Source organism: Lynx canadensis, chromosome B3, assembly GCF_007474595.2.
Source record: "Lynx canadensis isolate LIC74 chromosome B3, mLynCan4.pri.v2, whole genome shotgun sequence".
In the NCBI taxonomy this organism is placed as follows: domain Eukaryota; kingdom Metazoa; phylum Chordata; class Mammalia; order Carnivora; family Felidae; genus Lynx; species Lynx canadensis.
Window position 1 is genome coordinate 115,279,183 of NC_044308.2, and position 16,714 is coordinate 115,295,896.

The following is a 16,714-nucleotide window of genomic DNA, read 5'->3' on the forward strand; positions in this document are numbered from 1 at the left end:
TTCAGATTTCCCATGATGCCCCAGGGGACCCAGAAAATTTCACAACAAAGGAATGTCCTGTGCAGCCCATGTGGGGCAGCTTGACCTATTCCTGAGCCCGGGGTAGTAGATGATTCTCCATTTGGCAGGGCACTGCAGAGGGCTTGGCAAATATGGACTTCCCCACCCACAGCCTCCCTAGAGGAGCAAGTAACCCGGCCTCCAGCAGAGGCAGCCTGTTCGCAGGTTAATCCTGGGGGGCCAGGGCTGAACATCTGGGGGTGATCTGGGGTGTGTGATGGAAGGATTATGGCTCAACACAACTACCAAGCATGAGGGCTGCTGTGGCTTCTGGGGTGGTCCCAAAGCCCTTGAGCATCCGGGTTCCAAACACTTGTAGGGACTTTTAGTGTGACCTGTCTGCGGGATGGAAGACTGTCCTCACTCATGTTCCAATCATTTGTTCATTTGTTTAATAAAATTGGGTGGGGGGGCAGGCGCCTGGGTGGCTCATTCGGTTGAGCGTCCAACTTTGGCTCAGGTCATGATCTCGCTGCTCATGGGTTCGAGCCCTGCATGGGGCTCTGTACTGACAGCTCAGAGCCTGGAGCCTGCTTGGGATTCTGGGTCTCCCTCGCTCTCTGCCCCTCCCCCGCTCATGCTCTCTCGCTCGCTCTCTCTCTCTCAAAATTAAACATTAAAAACAAAATTAAAAAACTTTTTTTTTTTTTTTTTTTTTTTTTTTTAGGATCTACTTAATACAAAGCCTGGTACTAGATTCCAGGGGCACAAAAATGAGCAAGACTCAGCCTTTGTCCTCAAATAGCTTGCAGACTAATAGGGAGAAAGAGACTAAACAGCTACCTAAAACTTCATTTAAAAAGTCTAATGGAGCACCAGCACAGTGCCTGAGTAGTGAGGAGGGAGGAAGAGTTCATTTCTCGGGATGAGCGAAGATTCCCAGGGAAGGTGCCATTCACTTTACATCATGAAGGATGGATTATGTTTCGACAACACAGGTAAGGAAGCAAGTGGGAAGGGGACTTGTTAGGCCATAGATCAAAATATCAGCATATAAAATTAGAATCATCCAAAGCTGTTGTTTTTGCAGGTTAATAAAAAAGGTCAGCTATGGGCAATTTCAACCTAATACCAAAGATCTGCCAAAATAAGGGGTGCCTGGGGGGCTCAGTCGGTTGAGCGTCTGACTTCAGCTCAGGTCATGAGCTCATGGTTCGTGGGTTCGAGCCCCACATCAGGCTGTGCTGACAGCTCAGAGACTGGAGCCTGCTTCAGATTCTGTGTCTCCCTCTCTCTCTCTCTGTCCTTCCCCTGCTCATGCTCTGTCTCTCTCTCTCTCTCTCTCAAAAATAAATAAACGTTAAAAAAAAAAAAAGATCTACCAAAATAAGAAATGCCTTTCTTCTTTGGATTGACTAAACTTTAATTATTTTAATCACAAGAAAGAAATTTCAGCACACCCAGAGACAAGTATCTAGAGACTTTCTGTTCCAGAGTCTATCCTGAACAAAAACAGAGCATAGCAGATTTTCTGTCACAATCCACCAGCTCCTGGCCCCTGCCAGCAAGGGGAGTCTTCAGAAATGACCAATTCAAGTTTCCAACGCAGGGCCAATGCACTTGCTCTTTGGGATGGCGACAGAAGGGACACCCACTGCTTGCAACCAAGTTTCTGCCAGCAACGACCAGGCATCAATTCCAAAGCCGAGAGGTGTTTTTTGGTTTTCTGGTTTTTTACCCCTTCTATTGTTTTCTTTAGGGCAGAAGTGTAAGGACAGTAGTTACATCCAACTACAACACTCTTGCCAAGTTTCTTGATTTGTCATTAGAAACATTCAAAAGTGGGGACACCTGGGTGGCTCAGAGGGTTAAGCATCTGACTCTTGATTTTGGCTCAGGTCACGATCTCACGCTTCATGGGATCAAGCCCGGCATCATGCTCTGTACTGACAGCACAGAGCCTGTTTGGGATTCTCTCTCTGCCTCTCTCCTGCCCCTCCCCAACCTCTCAAATAAATTAATTAAAAAAAAAAGAAACATTCAAAAATGAGCAAGCTATCATATAAAAGTAATACATGTTAAAACATCAGAAATAGTATTTTCCACCTATGATACCGGCAAAAGAAAAAGCTTAAAAATATCTGGTGGGGGTGTAAATGGGTACATTCTTTTTGCAGGGCAATTTGGCAACAACCATCACATTATAATGCAGTTCCTCGTCCCTCCTATTACTGAACAAGTCCTTTCTGAAGCCGGTAAGTGGGAGCAGAGTTACAAAATCAGAAAGGGAAACAAAATAACCAACCCAGCTGTGTCAGATTGGAATTGGAGGTATTGGTGGGGACCCATGATATACCATCTACTCAAATAGATGCAGAAATAAATACACACAGTGCATGTTCACATGTACACATACACACAGATATTCCCTAGCTGTCCCCAGAGGGCTTGGGAGCAGTGACACTTCGACTACAGAGAGCATACCTAGAGTTCAGATCGTGGCTTTTATTTATTTATTTTTTTAAGTTTATTTATTTTGAGAGTAGGGGAGGGGCAGGGAGAGGGGAGAGAGAATCCTAAGCAGGCTGCACGCTGTCGGCTCACAGCCCAATATGGGGCTCGAACCCACTAACCATGAGACCATGGCCTGAGCCGAAATCAAGAGTCAGATGCTTAACCAACTGAGCCCCTCAGATTCCCCAAGATCTTGACTTTTAAAATATTGTTTGCCACTAAAAGGAACCAGGAGTCCTTGGAGAAATGGCTGATTCAGAGCTGGGGAGGGAAGATCACAAGATGGGCCTGGAACATTTTGTTGCAGCATACGATACATCCAAATACAAAGTGGATATGGAAAAGCAAATATAATAGTCCTGAACCAATCTTTTTTTTTTTTTTTAAGTTTATGTACTTATTTTTGAGACAGAGAGTGCAAGCAGGAGAGGGGCAGAGAGAGAGGGAGAGAGTGAGAGAATTCCAAGAAGGCTCTGCACTGTCAGCGCAGAGCCCAGTGTGGGGCTGGAACCTATGAACCATGAGATCGTGACCTGAGCTGAAACCAAGAGTCAGATGCTTAACTGACTGAGTCACCCAGGTGTCCCAGCTCTGGACCAATCTACAGAATCCACTGTCATATGGGAAAAGCCAAGTGCAGAACAAGTGCATGAATGCTATCATCTGTGTACAAAAAAGAGATGATAAGAAATGTGTCAATGTGCACGTTTTTCTATGTACAGAGGACCACTCCTGATACAGGAAGCATGAAGTGCCTCTGGGAAAGAAGAGTGACATGGGAGGAAGGATCATCTTTTACCCCTTGTGTGACTCTGGGTTTTGAAGCAAGTGACTATAATACCCGTTCAAAAAATTATTTCTTAAAAAGCAAAATGTGTATTACCTAGGATCAGAAGGAATATTCACAAGAAGTTTTGCAAATTTATCTGATGTTTTTCTCTTGTTCCAAATTAGTAATCTGCCTTCTGGGAAGGAACACGCAGCTCCCTGCAGTGCCTTGTTTAAGGACAATAAACCATGCTCATTGCCCGTTATTTCCATCTTCTTTCCCTGAGAAAATAATTATTTCCTGGGATCTTTGGTGTTATGAATTAGATTGCCTCCCCGCTAAAATGCGTATGTCGAAATCCTATTTGGAGATCAGGTCTTTAAAGAGATAATTAAGTTAGGGGCGCCTGGGAGGGTCAGTCGGTTAAGCGTCCGACTTCGACTCAGGTCATGATCTAGCGGTTTGTGAGTTCGAGCCCCATGTCGGGCTCTGTGTGACAGCTCAGAGCCTGGAGCCTGCTTCGGATTCTGTGTCTCCCCCTCTCTCTGCCCCTCCCCTGCTCATGCTCTCTCTCTCTCTCTCTCTCTCTCTCTCAAAAATAAATAAAAACATTAAAAAAAATTTTTTTAAAGAAGTAATTAAGTTAAAATGAGGTCTTTGGGTGGACCCTAATCCAAACTGACTGGCGTCCTTATAGGAAGAGGGAATTTGGACACAGACCCATTGAGAGGGAAGAGGATGTGAAGACACAGGAAAAAGATGGCCATCCACAAGTGCAGGAGACAGGCCTGGACTTCAAATGGTCTTCAAATGAAGGGTCTTCAAATGAAGGGTCCCTGCTGACACGTCGATCTAGGACTTCTGGCCTCCAGAACGATGACAAAATAATCTCTCTGTTGTTTAAGCCACCTGGTCTGTGGTACTTTGTTACAGCAGCCCTAGCAAACTCCTACATCCAGTCTCACAATAGGGTGTCCGGCCAAGGCTCTCCCTCGACAACACTGACCTATCCAGGCAACGGACAGGAGTCCAGGGTGGAGGGAGCCAGTGAGGGAAGCAGCTCAGGGGGTATGCCCACACCCAGCAGGACTTTGTCACACTAGGGATGCAGACAGGATTCCCCAGGCAAGTGGGAGCTACTGAAGGATTTGAAGACTGAATGATGTGGTCCGAACATAATATATTAGAAAAGAAGGTGGTGGACAAGGGGTCGGAGTGGAGAGCCAACCAGGAGACCCCTGCAGGCGTCCTGGTGGGAGAGGGGGAAGGGCAGCCCTCTGGGGGATTAGAGCACAGGGGGGCTTGAGCGAGTTGGAAGAGATGAGAGAATTGCTCAGGTGTTTGGGGAGATCGTTCAGGTCGAGAGAGCTGAGCTCTGTGGTTGACCGTGTGAAGAAGAGTAAGAGAAACTGACAAAAGGGTCAAAAAAGACTGTACATCTCTACGGCAAGAAGGGGGAATACCAGAGAAATGAAAGCAAGCTTTGATTGGAAAGAGCAAGTCAGGGGCCAGTGCAGAAGGTCAGGAGGTCTTGGAGTGAGAGGCCAGGACCCAGGGAAGGGTCCTCGCCCTTGTTTGGGTGTGGGGGACAAAGCCAGGGGATTGCTTTTGGGGTGAAAATAGAAGTCTTTGGCCCCCACTGGAACTTGTAGAGGAAGTGGGAGGAGCAGAGGACAGCCTGCCAGTGAGGGCAGAACCAGGCAGTCAGTGAGTGCTCCGCCCCCTCCTACTTCTCCCCACAGCAACTGCAACACTGAGGTTGCAGAGGGCAAGTCGGGATTGGCAGGACAATGTGCAGAGAGGGGATCCGGTATCTCGGGGGCACAGCATCCATGGCTCTACCAGATCTGATGCTGGCCTGGTCCTCATAATCCTGGGATGGAGAGTCACAGTAGCTCCGGAAACACAAGCACTCACACCCTCATGGGCCTGCTCTGACGCATCAGTAATGAGCAAGTGTGTTGAGCACCTACTACGTGCCAGGCACTAGGAATACAGAGAAGCACAGATCCACGCAGTCTCTGCCTGTGAGAACTGGTCTGGTCAGCTGGACCCCGTTGGTGTGGTCCAGAGCTTCCTTGAGGAAGTGATGGTTGAGATGCAAAAACGCACAGGGGTTAACTAGGTGAGGAAGGTTCCAGTTAGAGGTCCAGCCTGCCGGGAACTCAGAAGGAGGAAGGGCTGGGAGCCAGAAGGAGAGTGGGGTGAAAGCATGCTGCAGAAGTAGGCAAGTCTCATAGGCCATGATAAAGACTTGAACATCATCTAAGAGCGCTGAAGCCACGGAAGCCTTTTAGCAGGGGAGTGGAATCATCTGGTATGTCTCCAAAAGGTTCTTCTTACTGTGTTCAAATGGGTGGAGGAGGGTAAGAGCAGGTGCGGAAAGACGAGTCAGCACCGTGCCTCAAGAATTCCCTGGTCACCCGAGAGGAGCTTACCGAAATGTAGATTCGGGTCCAGGAGGTCTGGGGTGGGTCCTGGGACCCTGCGTCTCTAACAAGTTTCCAGGTGGTGCCCATGCTGCTGAACCACAGACCACACTGAGTAGCAAGGGGCTAGTCCAGGTGAGCAATGTGGTGGCCTGGACCAGGGGGTGGCAGGGGCAGTGGGGAGAAACGGACAAATCTCAGACGTGCTTTGGAGGCTGGCTCTTCAGTGCGCAGCAATGGGTAGGACACGGGGGGAAAGAGAAGAAAGTATCAGAAATGGCTCTCAGATTGTGGAGTGGGTTCTCTGCGATGGGAAGGCTGGAGAAGGAGCTGGGTCTAATGGACTTTAACCGTGGGAGATGTCAAGTTGGGAGGTGAATACAGAGTCCCAAGAGCCAGAGTGGATTCACACCCTGTCTTCCCTCCCACATCCACGCCATCTGCGGAGGTGGTAGTCTCCACACCTGGGACACCCAGGCCGGCTTGCCCCAAATCACGATTGCGAATCCTGTGCTCAGGGCCTCATGGGCATGGCCTGCACTTCGTCCCAGCCCTGGGTGCCCCAGCCTCTGGTGGCAGAGGACCAGAGGGAAAGCGGCCCTCAACGGGCCACTCAAATTCTGAGGCTGAGAAGGAGGAAGGGCGAGATGGAGTTGGCAGGACAGTTTGCAAGGGAGAGGATCCAATTTCCTCACTGACAGAACAAAAGCCACTTTCTCTGGAAAGAACTTAAAGTTGGATGTCTGATCCCCATCTTGGATTTGCACGGAGTCCCTTTACCAGCCCCCGGGGGCCCGGAGAGCCGGGAGGGCTCAGTCCGCTGGCGCCATCTAGTGTCTATAGGGAAGTAGTCCTCTGGTGGTCACAGAGCGGAGGCCTCGGCCAGGCTCGGGGTGGGGGGAGATCCAGCCTGCAACAGAGTTTGGGGCAGCTGCGGCCTTCTAGGGCAGTGGGGGGCGAGGGATGGGGGGGGAGGTGACTCAGGAGTTTATGACTCCGTATTGGTCTCCTAGGGCTGCGGAAACAAGTTACCGTAACTGGGTGGCTTAAAGCAACAGAAATGTATTCTCTCACAGTTCTGGAGGCTACAAGTTCAAAGTCAAGGTATCAGCGGGCCATTCCCCCTCTGAAGGCTCCAGAGGGGGAAACTTTCCCTGCCTCCTCCTGCTTCTTTGTCGCTGGCTGGTTTGTAGATGGCTCCAGTCTCTGCCTCCACCTTCAAGGCCTTCCCTGTATGCCCGTGTCCAAATTTCCCTCTACTTAGGAGGACACCAGTATTCAGATTAAAATCTACCCAGTCCAGCGTGACCTCATCTTAACTTGATTTCATCTCCAAAGACCCTATTTCCAAATAAGGTTATGTTCACAGGTACTGGGGAGTTAGGATTAGAAAGGATCATTTGCGGGGCGGGGGGGGGAGGGGTGGGGAGGACACATTTCAATACAGAACAGACTCCTTTCAACCAACAGCTGTTCCCTGAGCATCTGCAAAGTGCCCACCAGTGCCGGAAGCTGGGCCGGCTGAGCTGACTAGCCGACCTGTTCCAACCTTGAGGTTTTCCCATGTGGTTCTGTAAGTCTTGTCACTGATCTGTGGCCTCCTGATTCACCCTGGACTCCTTAGCACCCAGAGGGTCAGTATTTCATTGATGTAGGACAAAGAAGGGCAAGAGACAGGAAAGAAAGACTGCAGGAATGATGAGGAGGGGGACAACACAGGGGTAAAGGGGTGCAGAGCACATGACATTTGAGCTGGGTCTAGAAGCAATAGAAGTTTGCCGGGCAGGAAAGAGATAAGCAAGGGTGAGGGGCCTTCTAGGTAGAGCTGAAAGTGTGAGCCACGGCTCGAGGGGTGACAGTGGCTGTGATGTCGGGGAGCGCGGGGGAGTCTGGTATGGTTGCAAACGAGGGTGTGTGGGTGGGGGTGTGCTGCCCAAGGGCCGTAGCCCAGAAGACAGTGACTCAATGGGGAAGAGTTTAGAGGACCATTCTCATGGCTTTAAATATTATCCTTGGAGGGGTTTTTTTTTTCAGTTTATTTTATTTATTTACTTAAATAATCTCTACACCTAACGTGGGCTCGAACTCACGACCCTGAGGTCAAGAGTCACATGTTTGACCAACTGAGCCAGTCAGGTGGCCCCCACCTTGGAGGTTTTAAAGCCTGCTCTAGGTGTCATAATTACCAGTAGAGAGGGCAGCAGGCAGAGAGTCACGACAGGCGGGGTCCAGAGGGCCTCCTCGATAAAAATTGAAATATAGTGGGGCTCAGTTGCTTGTGTCTGACTCCTGATTTCTGCTCAGGCCGTGATCTCACAGTTCGTGAGACTGAACCTCTCAGCGGGCTCTGTGCTGACAGTACAGAGCCTGCTTGGGATTCTCTCTGCCTGCCCATCCGCTGCTTTCTCTCTCTCTCTCTCTCTCTCTCTCAAAATAAATAAACTTAAAAAAATTGAAATGTAAATCTGCCCCCACTTTCTGGCAGCACTTAGTCCAAAATAAAACCATGTTGTTTTGAAACTTACCCAAAATACTTCACACAAGCCCCTGGCAGTACTTTACTGAGGTGTGCAAGCCACCCCATGGCAGCAAGTACCAAGAAACTGGATCTGTGTTAGTTTAGGCATGTCCCTCACAGTCTGGCTGTGGGCATCACCGTAGTCAACACCTCTAATCCCTAGTGTGCCGAGTGTTGTTAAAAATGAATGAATGTTTAATTTTACCAAATGCCTCTTCTGCATCTATGAAGATGGTAACACGTTTTTCTTTAATTCGGTAATATAATGCATTGTGCTGAATATTGATAGAAGTATTTGCTGTTAAACTATCCTTATATCCTTGCTAAACCCTACTTCATTGTGATAAGAGCATGTGGGAGCGTGTGTGTGTGTGTGTGTGTGTGTGTGTGTGTTTTAACTTTTTTTAACGTTTATTTATTTTTGAGACCAAGACAGAGCACGAGCAGGGGAGGGGAAGAGACAGAGAGAAGCACAGAATCCAGAGCAGACCCAAGCCTCGGAGCTGTCAGCACAGACGTAGGGCTTGAACTCAGGAGCCATGAGATCCTGACCTGAGCCAAAGTTGGACGCTTGACCGACTGAGCCACCCAGGCACCCCTTAAAATACAGCAGTTTTGGGGAAGCCTGGCCGGCTTAGTTGGGAGAACATGCAACTCTTGCTCTCGGGGTCATGAGTTTGAACCTGGGTTGGATGTAGAGATTACTTAAATTAAATAAATAAATAAATAACTTAAAAAAATGTATACAGAAAACTAAACTCCAGCAGTTTTTAAAAAATTTTATGCATCTATATTCCTTAGTGAAAATGATCTGTAATTTTTCTTGTACTTATTTGCTATCAGGACTATACTAACCCCATAAAACAAAATATCTTGCTCACCTTTTTAAAATTTTCTGAAACACTTTGTAGGATATAGAGTTTATTGGTTTCTTTAAAACTTTTTTTTAACGTTTATTTATTTTTGAGACAGAGAGAGACAGAGCATGAATGGGAGAGGGTCAGAGAGAGAGGGAGACACAGAATCCAAAACAGGCTCCAGGCTCTGAGCGGTCAGCACAGAGCCTGACGTAGGGCTTGAACTCACGGACCGCGAGATCATGACCTGAGCTGAAGTCAGACGCTTAACCGACTGAGCCACCCAGGTGCCCCAGGAGTTTACTGGTTTCTTAACAGTTGGATAAAGCTGACATATAAAATCATATGTGCCTGGTGTCTTTTTGATGGGAGATACTTTTGATTACCAGTTTAATTTCCTGAATTATTGTTGATTTAGTTAGGTTTTCTGTTTTATTAATTTTGGTGGGTTTTTTTTCTATGAAGTTACCATTTTATTTTTTTAATTAATTTATTTTTTTTATTTTTTTGCAGTTTTATACCTTTATTTGACAATCAGCAATTAGTTCTCATCCACATTAACAGTCTGTAGATTTTTGGGGCGCCTGGGTGGCTCAGTCGGTTGAGTGTCCGACTTCGGCTCAGGTCATGATCTCACAGTTCGTGGGTTCGAGCCCCGCATCAGGCTCTGTGCTGACCGCTTGCTCAGAGCCTGGGGCCTGCTTCAGATTCTGTGTCTCCTACTCTCTCTGCCCCTCCCCCGTTCACGCTTTGTCTCACTCTGTTTCTCAAAAATAAATGTAAAAAAAAAAAAATTAAAAAAAAAACCAGTCTGTAGATTTTTGAAAGTGGTGACAGGTACATAGGTAACCAACGTACAGAGCTTGTTTGGTGAATCCTCATCCTTGTTATGTTTTCTGGTCAACCGCACATGGATACGGTATGGAACATTCCTTGTTCCTTTGGCCCAGACAGCTTTGTTGAGCCTGGTGTCGATGCGCACATCTGGGGTTCCCGTCTCCTTCATAGCAAATTTCCGGATCTCTTTGAGTGCCCGAGGGGCATGCTTCTTCAAAGCCACTCCACGGATGCGCTTGTGAATGTTGATGGTGTAGTCTCTGGTTACTACCTCGTTGATGGCAGAACGGCCCTTCTTCTTCTCTCCATCCTTCTTTGCGGGAGCCACCCTGCCAGGCCCGGGTTGGAAAGTGAGCTACCATTTTAATATATATTTTCGAATTTGTTGGTGTAAAGTGTTTTGATTTTTAAAATTTTATTATCTGTAATCAGGTCTGTAATTATATTTCTCAATTCCTAAAATTTGTTTAAACTTGTGTGACTTTGTCTTTTATCTTGAGCAGTATCACCAGAAGTTAATCTATTTCCTTAGTTTTGTTTATTTTACTCAGATTTATTAACATATCATTTATATACAGTAAAATGCACTCCTTTTTAGTTTTTAGTTTTGACACTCATACGATCGTGTAACTGCCAAAAAAAGAAAATCATGTAAGGACTGCCACAATCAAGAAATGTTCCATCTTCCTCCAAAATTCCTCTGTTTTTCTTTGTAGCCAACCCCTCCCCTGCCCCGGCTCCTAGTAACCACTGACCCGTTTTCTGTCTTTATAGTTTTGCTTTTTACAGAATGTCATATAGGGGTGCCTGGGTGGGCTCAGTTGGTTGGGCATTGGACTCTTGATCTCGGGTTTGTGAGTTCAAGCTCAGTGTTGGGCTCTGTGTTGGGCTCTGCAAAAAAAAAAAAAAAAAAAAAAAAGCAAAAACTAAAAAGTGCACTTTCAGAATGTCATATAAATAGAACCATAGATGACTTACTTTTTGAGACTGGTTTCTGTTTACATAATGCATTTGATTTTATCCACATTGTTATGTGTATCAATAAGTCCTTCCTTTTTGTTGCCAAATAGCATCCCATCAGATGGCTGTTCCAGTTTGTTTATTCATTCACTAGTTGAAGGACCTTTGGGTTGTTTCCATTGTTGACTAGTGACATTGAGTATCTTTTCATGTGCTTCTTTGCCATCCAGTTATCTTCTCTGATAGTGTTCAAAGTTTTTGCCCCTTTAAAACATGTGGTTGTTTTCTTTGTTTTCTAATTAAGTTTTCAGAGTTATTTTCTATTGTAGATACAGGTCTTTTGTCGATGTGCGTTTTGCACATATTTGCTCCATTTTATTTTTTTAATTAAAATTTCTTACTTTTTTTAATTAAAATTTTTTTTAATATTTATTTATTTTTGAGAGAGAAAGAGACAGTGTGAGCGGGGAGGGGCAGAGAGAGGGAGACACAGAATCTGAAGCAGGCTCCAGGCTCCGAGCTGTCAGCACAGAGCCCGACACGGGGCTCAAACTCACTAACCTCAATATCATGACCTGAGCCGAAGTCAGACGCTTGACCAACAGAGCCACCAGGCCCCCTGTTGCTTTTTAATTTAATTGCATTGTATTTAGTAGAGACAGTCGTTAGTCCAACAGGTTATTTGAAATACATTGAGATTTTCTTTGTGATCTTATAACTGGTCGATATTTGTGGTGCTCTTTGGTATTTGAAATAATGTATGCTCTCTATTTTTTGGTGCAAGTTTCTATATCCAAGCAAAAATACTTTGAATGGTGCTCAGCACCTAAGTTCTCAGTAACTGTGAGCTAACAGTACTACTATCTTCCAACATGCTTACACTTTTTTTCTGCACGATCTATCCATATATGATAGAGGCTGTTAGAATCTGCCGCGAGGCTTAGGGATTTGTCTATTTCTCCTTGTCACGATGGCTGTTTTTGCTTTCCACAACTTGAGGCCATTTTATCAGTTGTGTGTTCCTGCATAGCAAGTAACCCCCCCCCCCCCAAACTGAATGGCTTAAAACAACAATATAATCTCACAGCTTCTGAGTCCGAGATTCAGAAATGGCTTAGTTTGGTGGTTCCGGTTTGGGGCCTCTCTGTGGGGCCGCTGTCCTCTGCACGTGCGGCCCAGGTCTGGAGGGCTGGTTCCAAGCTCACTCACGTGGTTGGCAGCTTGGTGTGGTCTCTCTCCCTGCCCAGACCCTTCCTGGGCTGCTGGAGTGTCCACATGGCACGGCTGCGGGCTTTCCCCAGAGCGGGCGATTATGTGCAGGGCAGAAGCTGCGAGGTCGTTTCTGATGCGGCTTCGGAGGCCACATTCCGTTACTTCACCACACACTCGTCATTAGAAGTGAGTTGCTAAGCTCAGCCCATTTTCAAGGCGGAGGAGTGAGGCTCCATCTTTTGAATGGAGGAGGGTTAAAGAATCCGTGTGCATATTTAAGGGACTCAGCTATGTTATTCGATCTGTCAAGGTTTATGATGTCCTCTTTTCTTAATGGCATATTCTTTTATTATGTACTCTTCCCCTTCATCTATTATTCAGGTTTTTTTAAATACCATATGCTTTATTTGTCTCTGTTATGCTACTAAGCCACCCTTTCATCCCTTTATTTCCAATTTCTTTGTTTTTGGTCTTTGTTTTGGTTATTTCCAATTTCTTTGTTTTGTTGTAGGTCTCTTTCGTAAGTAGAATTTTATTGGATTTTTAGGACTTTGATGCGATAAATTCTTTCAATATCTGAGTTTATTATGTTTATCTTTCTGACAATTATTAATGCATTTGGGTTTATTTCCACTGTCTCATTTTGTATTATCTTTTTAACGTTCTTCCTCTTTATTTCATTCTACTTTCATTCGGATTGAAAATGTTGCTAATTTTCTATAATCTCTATTTTTTTTTCTTGTCTAGTTGGGAAACCATGAGATTGTATTTCCATTCTTTTCACCAAACTTTTTCTTTTAAAAAAAATTTTTTTTAACGTTTATTTATTTTTGAGACACAGAGAGAGCATGAGTGGGGGAGGGTCAGAGAGAGAGGGAGACACAGACTCTGAAAGAGACTCCAGGCTCTGAGCTGTCAGCACAGAGCCCGACACGGGGCTCGAACTCATGGACCTTGAGATCATGACCTGAGCCCAAGTGGAACGCTTGACCGACTGAGCCACCCAGGTGCCCCAATCACCAAACTTTTTCTTAAAAAAATTGAAGTTATTGGGGCGCCTGGGTGGCGCAGTCGGTTAAGCGTCCGACTTCAGCCAGGTCACGATCTCGCGGTCCGTGAGTTCGAGCCCCGCGTCGGGCTCTGTGCTGACTGCTCAGAGCCTGGAGCCTGTTTCCGATTCTGTGTCTCCCTCTCTCTCTGCCCCTCCCCCGTTCATGCTCTGTCTCTCTCTGTCCCAAAAATAAATAAACGTTGAAAAAAAAATTAAAAAAAAAATTGAAGTTATTATCTCCACTACCCCCCCCAAATATTTCCTAGACTTTTGCCTCTCTTTAGATTTTAAAGTCTCTTTTGTCATACATTTCTAATTTTATTGCTTTGTCATTAAAGAATATAGTCCAAATGGTAAGGCTCCTTTGGAATCTGTAGATTTATGAGCTTACCATATTGTTTTAAATGTTGCATCTCTCAAAAAGAATGTGTATTTATTTGTTCCAGGTATGAGGGTTATAGACATCTAATAGCTCAGTCTTATCAATTATGCTGCTTGACCATGGAGAAGGGTGATAATATTTCAAACCACAATTGTCGGCCTACCTATTTCTCCCTGAAGTTTTGTCAGTTGCGGCTTGCCCTAAGCCAAGATGCCCCCCTGCACTATCACAGACACATGTTATATTGATTTCTCGGTGTGTTTATTTAATGTTAATGCCAAGCTCTGTTCTCACTGGTTCCATGTGGATAGTTTGTTGCTCAGATACATAGTCCTCTTTCAGATTACAATAAAAACGTTGGTAGAGGTTAGAAATGGATCCGGTCTCATACATTTGTTAGAAGCTTAGAAATGGATTCGGTAATGAGGGACAACACCTGCTTCAGAGCATTTGAACAGCTTTCTGACATCTGTGACCTGTCACAGCTCTAGAGACTGCGTGCAATGAAACTCGACCACTGGGTGGCGCACTAAGCATATACTTCAGTGCTCCCTTCTACTCGTCCTCCTCCGGCAAGAAAATATCCCGGTGATAAATGTAAGGGGGGGGGGGGGTCTGTGAAAATGAGAGGTCTATATCCAACAGTGTGTGTGCGTGTGCGTGTGTGTGTGTGTGCCTGCACCAGGAACTTACAGTAACAGAATATGAGACTTTTCTTTTTTTTTCTTTTTCTTTTTTTTTTTTTTTTTTTTTTAGCAGAGATAATCCAGAGGATACAACAAATGGACTGGTTCATTGGTTCATGTGCTTGCTCATTTATTCATTCAATCGGAAATATTTCTTCATGTTTTTTCCCTTTTTGTAAAACAAAACAAGCAAAAACGTATCCAAACGTTGAAGAAATTAAAAAGTACTTCATCTATTGTTTCCTTCTGTAATGTCATATTTATGGTTTTTTTACGTTTTATTTTAAATTTCACAAAAAGGATTTTATATCTCTACTACTGAGCAATGTGATGCATTGCTTTAGTTGTTGAAACAGAAAAATACTGAGTCGTTATGTTTATGGTATCACCCCCACCACCCTCACACTGTTGTTCATTTGGTACACTTCTAATTTGTTGCATGCAGCCGCTTTGAACCATCATTATAAAGATTTTATTGCCATGTTGAAAATGCTTATAATATGGCAGGCAACAAAAAGAAGGCATAAAAATAGAAGATTTCCTGTCATTAGAGCCATGTAGAGATATGTGCACATATGGTTGGAGGCTGGCAGTGGATGATGGAGAAATAAACGTGGTTTTCTTAGGGGACTGGATCTGTGTATGGTTTTTCTCTGTTACAAATCATACATTCTTGGCGTGCCTGGGTGGCTCAGTCGGTTAAGCGACCGACTTCAGCTCAGGTCATGATCTCACGGTTTGTGGGTTCGAGCCCCGCGTCGAGCTCTGTGCTGACAGCTCGGAGCCTGGAGCCTGCTTCGGATTCTGTGTCTTCCTCTCTCTCTGCCCCTCCCTCTGCTTGCAGTCTGCCTCTCTCTCTCTCAAAAATAAATAAACATTAAAAAAATTAAAAACAAATCATACATTGTTGCTATAATAATTTGATAAGGAGTAAAAAAGTGAAATCAAATATATATATATCAATACACTTTATGTATCAATATAATTGATATACAAAGTTTAATACAAGAAACACTTCACTGTCTATGTTTCTCTTCTGGCCATTCTTATTATTTGTCACGATTCTTGAGGAAAATACTTGTTGTAGCGAGAAGAATGCTGTTAAACACTGATCTGCTCTGATGTTCAGATGTCCTGGGTCTGCTGCTGGGGCCACCTGGGTTTCTCCTCTGCCAACTGGGACTAAGAAGGACAGGACTGTGTGAGGGTTAAGTTAGCGATTTGCATTCATTAGTTGAAATAATCACTTTACATTTATTCAAACTTAAACGCATTAAATTAAGAAAGCCTGCCAAAGCCGAGGGGCGCGCATCTCCCGTTTGAAAGCATGAGTCAGAGACCTTTCTCCGAATGGCAGTCTGTAGCTGAAGCCACCTGCGGGAGGGTGGAAACAAGGACGGCTTTGTCGCTGGTGCCAGGGGTGGGGGGCGGGGGGGGCCCCCCCCGCCCCCCCCCCCCCCCCCGTCGCGCTCCCTGCAGCTGTCCCGGCAAAGGTGCTGGGTTGTCTGCCACCTGGAGCCTAGAAACACCAGGAGAACTAACTCCCTGTGTCCTACAGCTTGGAAGTCGAAGCTGGAAAGGAAGGACAAAGGTGCAGGTTTCAGAGGAGGGATGGCTCAGGGAAGCGTCTCCCTTCTGGACCGAGACGGGTCTGGGCAGGGGGTTGCCTGTTGGTGTCGGCCAGGTGGGCTGGGCGGGGCCTTCGGGTTTCCCACCCGGTTGTTTCATTAGCCATGGTGTCCTCCCTCTGCCAGATCCAGCCAGGTTCACCGGGCTTCTCCTGAGGGAAAGCCGGCGTGGGGTTCTGCTCCCAGGACTTCTGGTCCCCACCAGTGCCACCTTCACGGAGAGCTTCCCTGCCCTCTGCGCACGGCCCATATACGCGCTTCTCCTCACCCTGAGAATGGAGAAAGCCCGTTTTACAGATGAGGAAACCGAGGCAGCTTTATTATCTACCGCGTAGGGAACACCCTCAACCAGAAGAGGTTCCTTTCTGTGGTACAAATAGTTTCTTGTTCTGGAAAACACAAGCAGCACATTCATTGAATCATTAGGAGCGGGAGCCTTGGTTTGAAGAGGAAGGATTCAGTATGTCACTGGTTAGACTGTGAGCTCCCTAAGGAGGAGGACCCGCTGGCTCATCTCTGCCCCCCAGGGTTCAAAACAGTAACTGGCTTGTCATCCTTGGGAATTAAGAGGGAACAGTCACCACCATTTTGTCGGAAATTGTATGCGAGCACTTCTGCGCAATCCTGCAAAACGGTGCTCTCACGATTCCCTTCTACAGATGGGCAACTGGGGTCTAGAGAGGTCAGATGGTTCGCCTAAGGTTAGTAAGGGGCCGAGGCCAGAACTGCATCTTTCACGAGCATCCGGGCTGATTATGGAATAGGTGGTCCCCCACTTTGACAAATACTGTCTTAAGGGAGGGTGCGGTGGGAACCTGGGAGGTTTTTTCCCCGAGTAAGTCAGGAGGATGGTCTTGAGCCTGGTTTGACC

At 46.0% G+C, this 16,714-nt stretch overlaps 1 protein-coding gene and 1 long non-coding RNA gene across 2 annotated transcripts; one reads left to right on the forward strand and one right to left on the reverse strand.

Annotated features, from left to right (window-relative positions):
* Positions 1 to 5,255: 5,255 nt before the first annotated feature.
* LOC115517087 (60S ribosomal protein L31-like) lies at positions 5,256 to 12,161 on the reverse strand. The gene is made up of 3 exons (XM_032593532.1): positions 12,094 to 12,161; positions 9,895 to 10,253; positions 5,256 to 5,404 (listed from the first exon to the last, which is right to left on the reverse strand). Exons 1-3 carry the CDS (start codon positions 12,159 to 12,161, stop codon positions 5,256 to 5,258), a joined length of 576 nt encoding a protein of 191 aa, XP_032449423.1.
* Positions 12,162 to 13,358: 1,197 nt separating this feature from the next.
* Positions 13,359 to 14,850, forward strand: LOC115516619. Its single transcript, XR_003969606.1, has 2 exons — positions 13,359 to 14,126; positions 14,286 to 14,850. It is a non-coding gene; the product is annotated as an uncharacterized LOC115516619 (long non-coding RNA).
* The last annotated feature ends 1,864 nt before the right edge of the window (positions 14,851 to 16,714 follow it).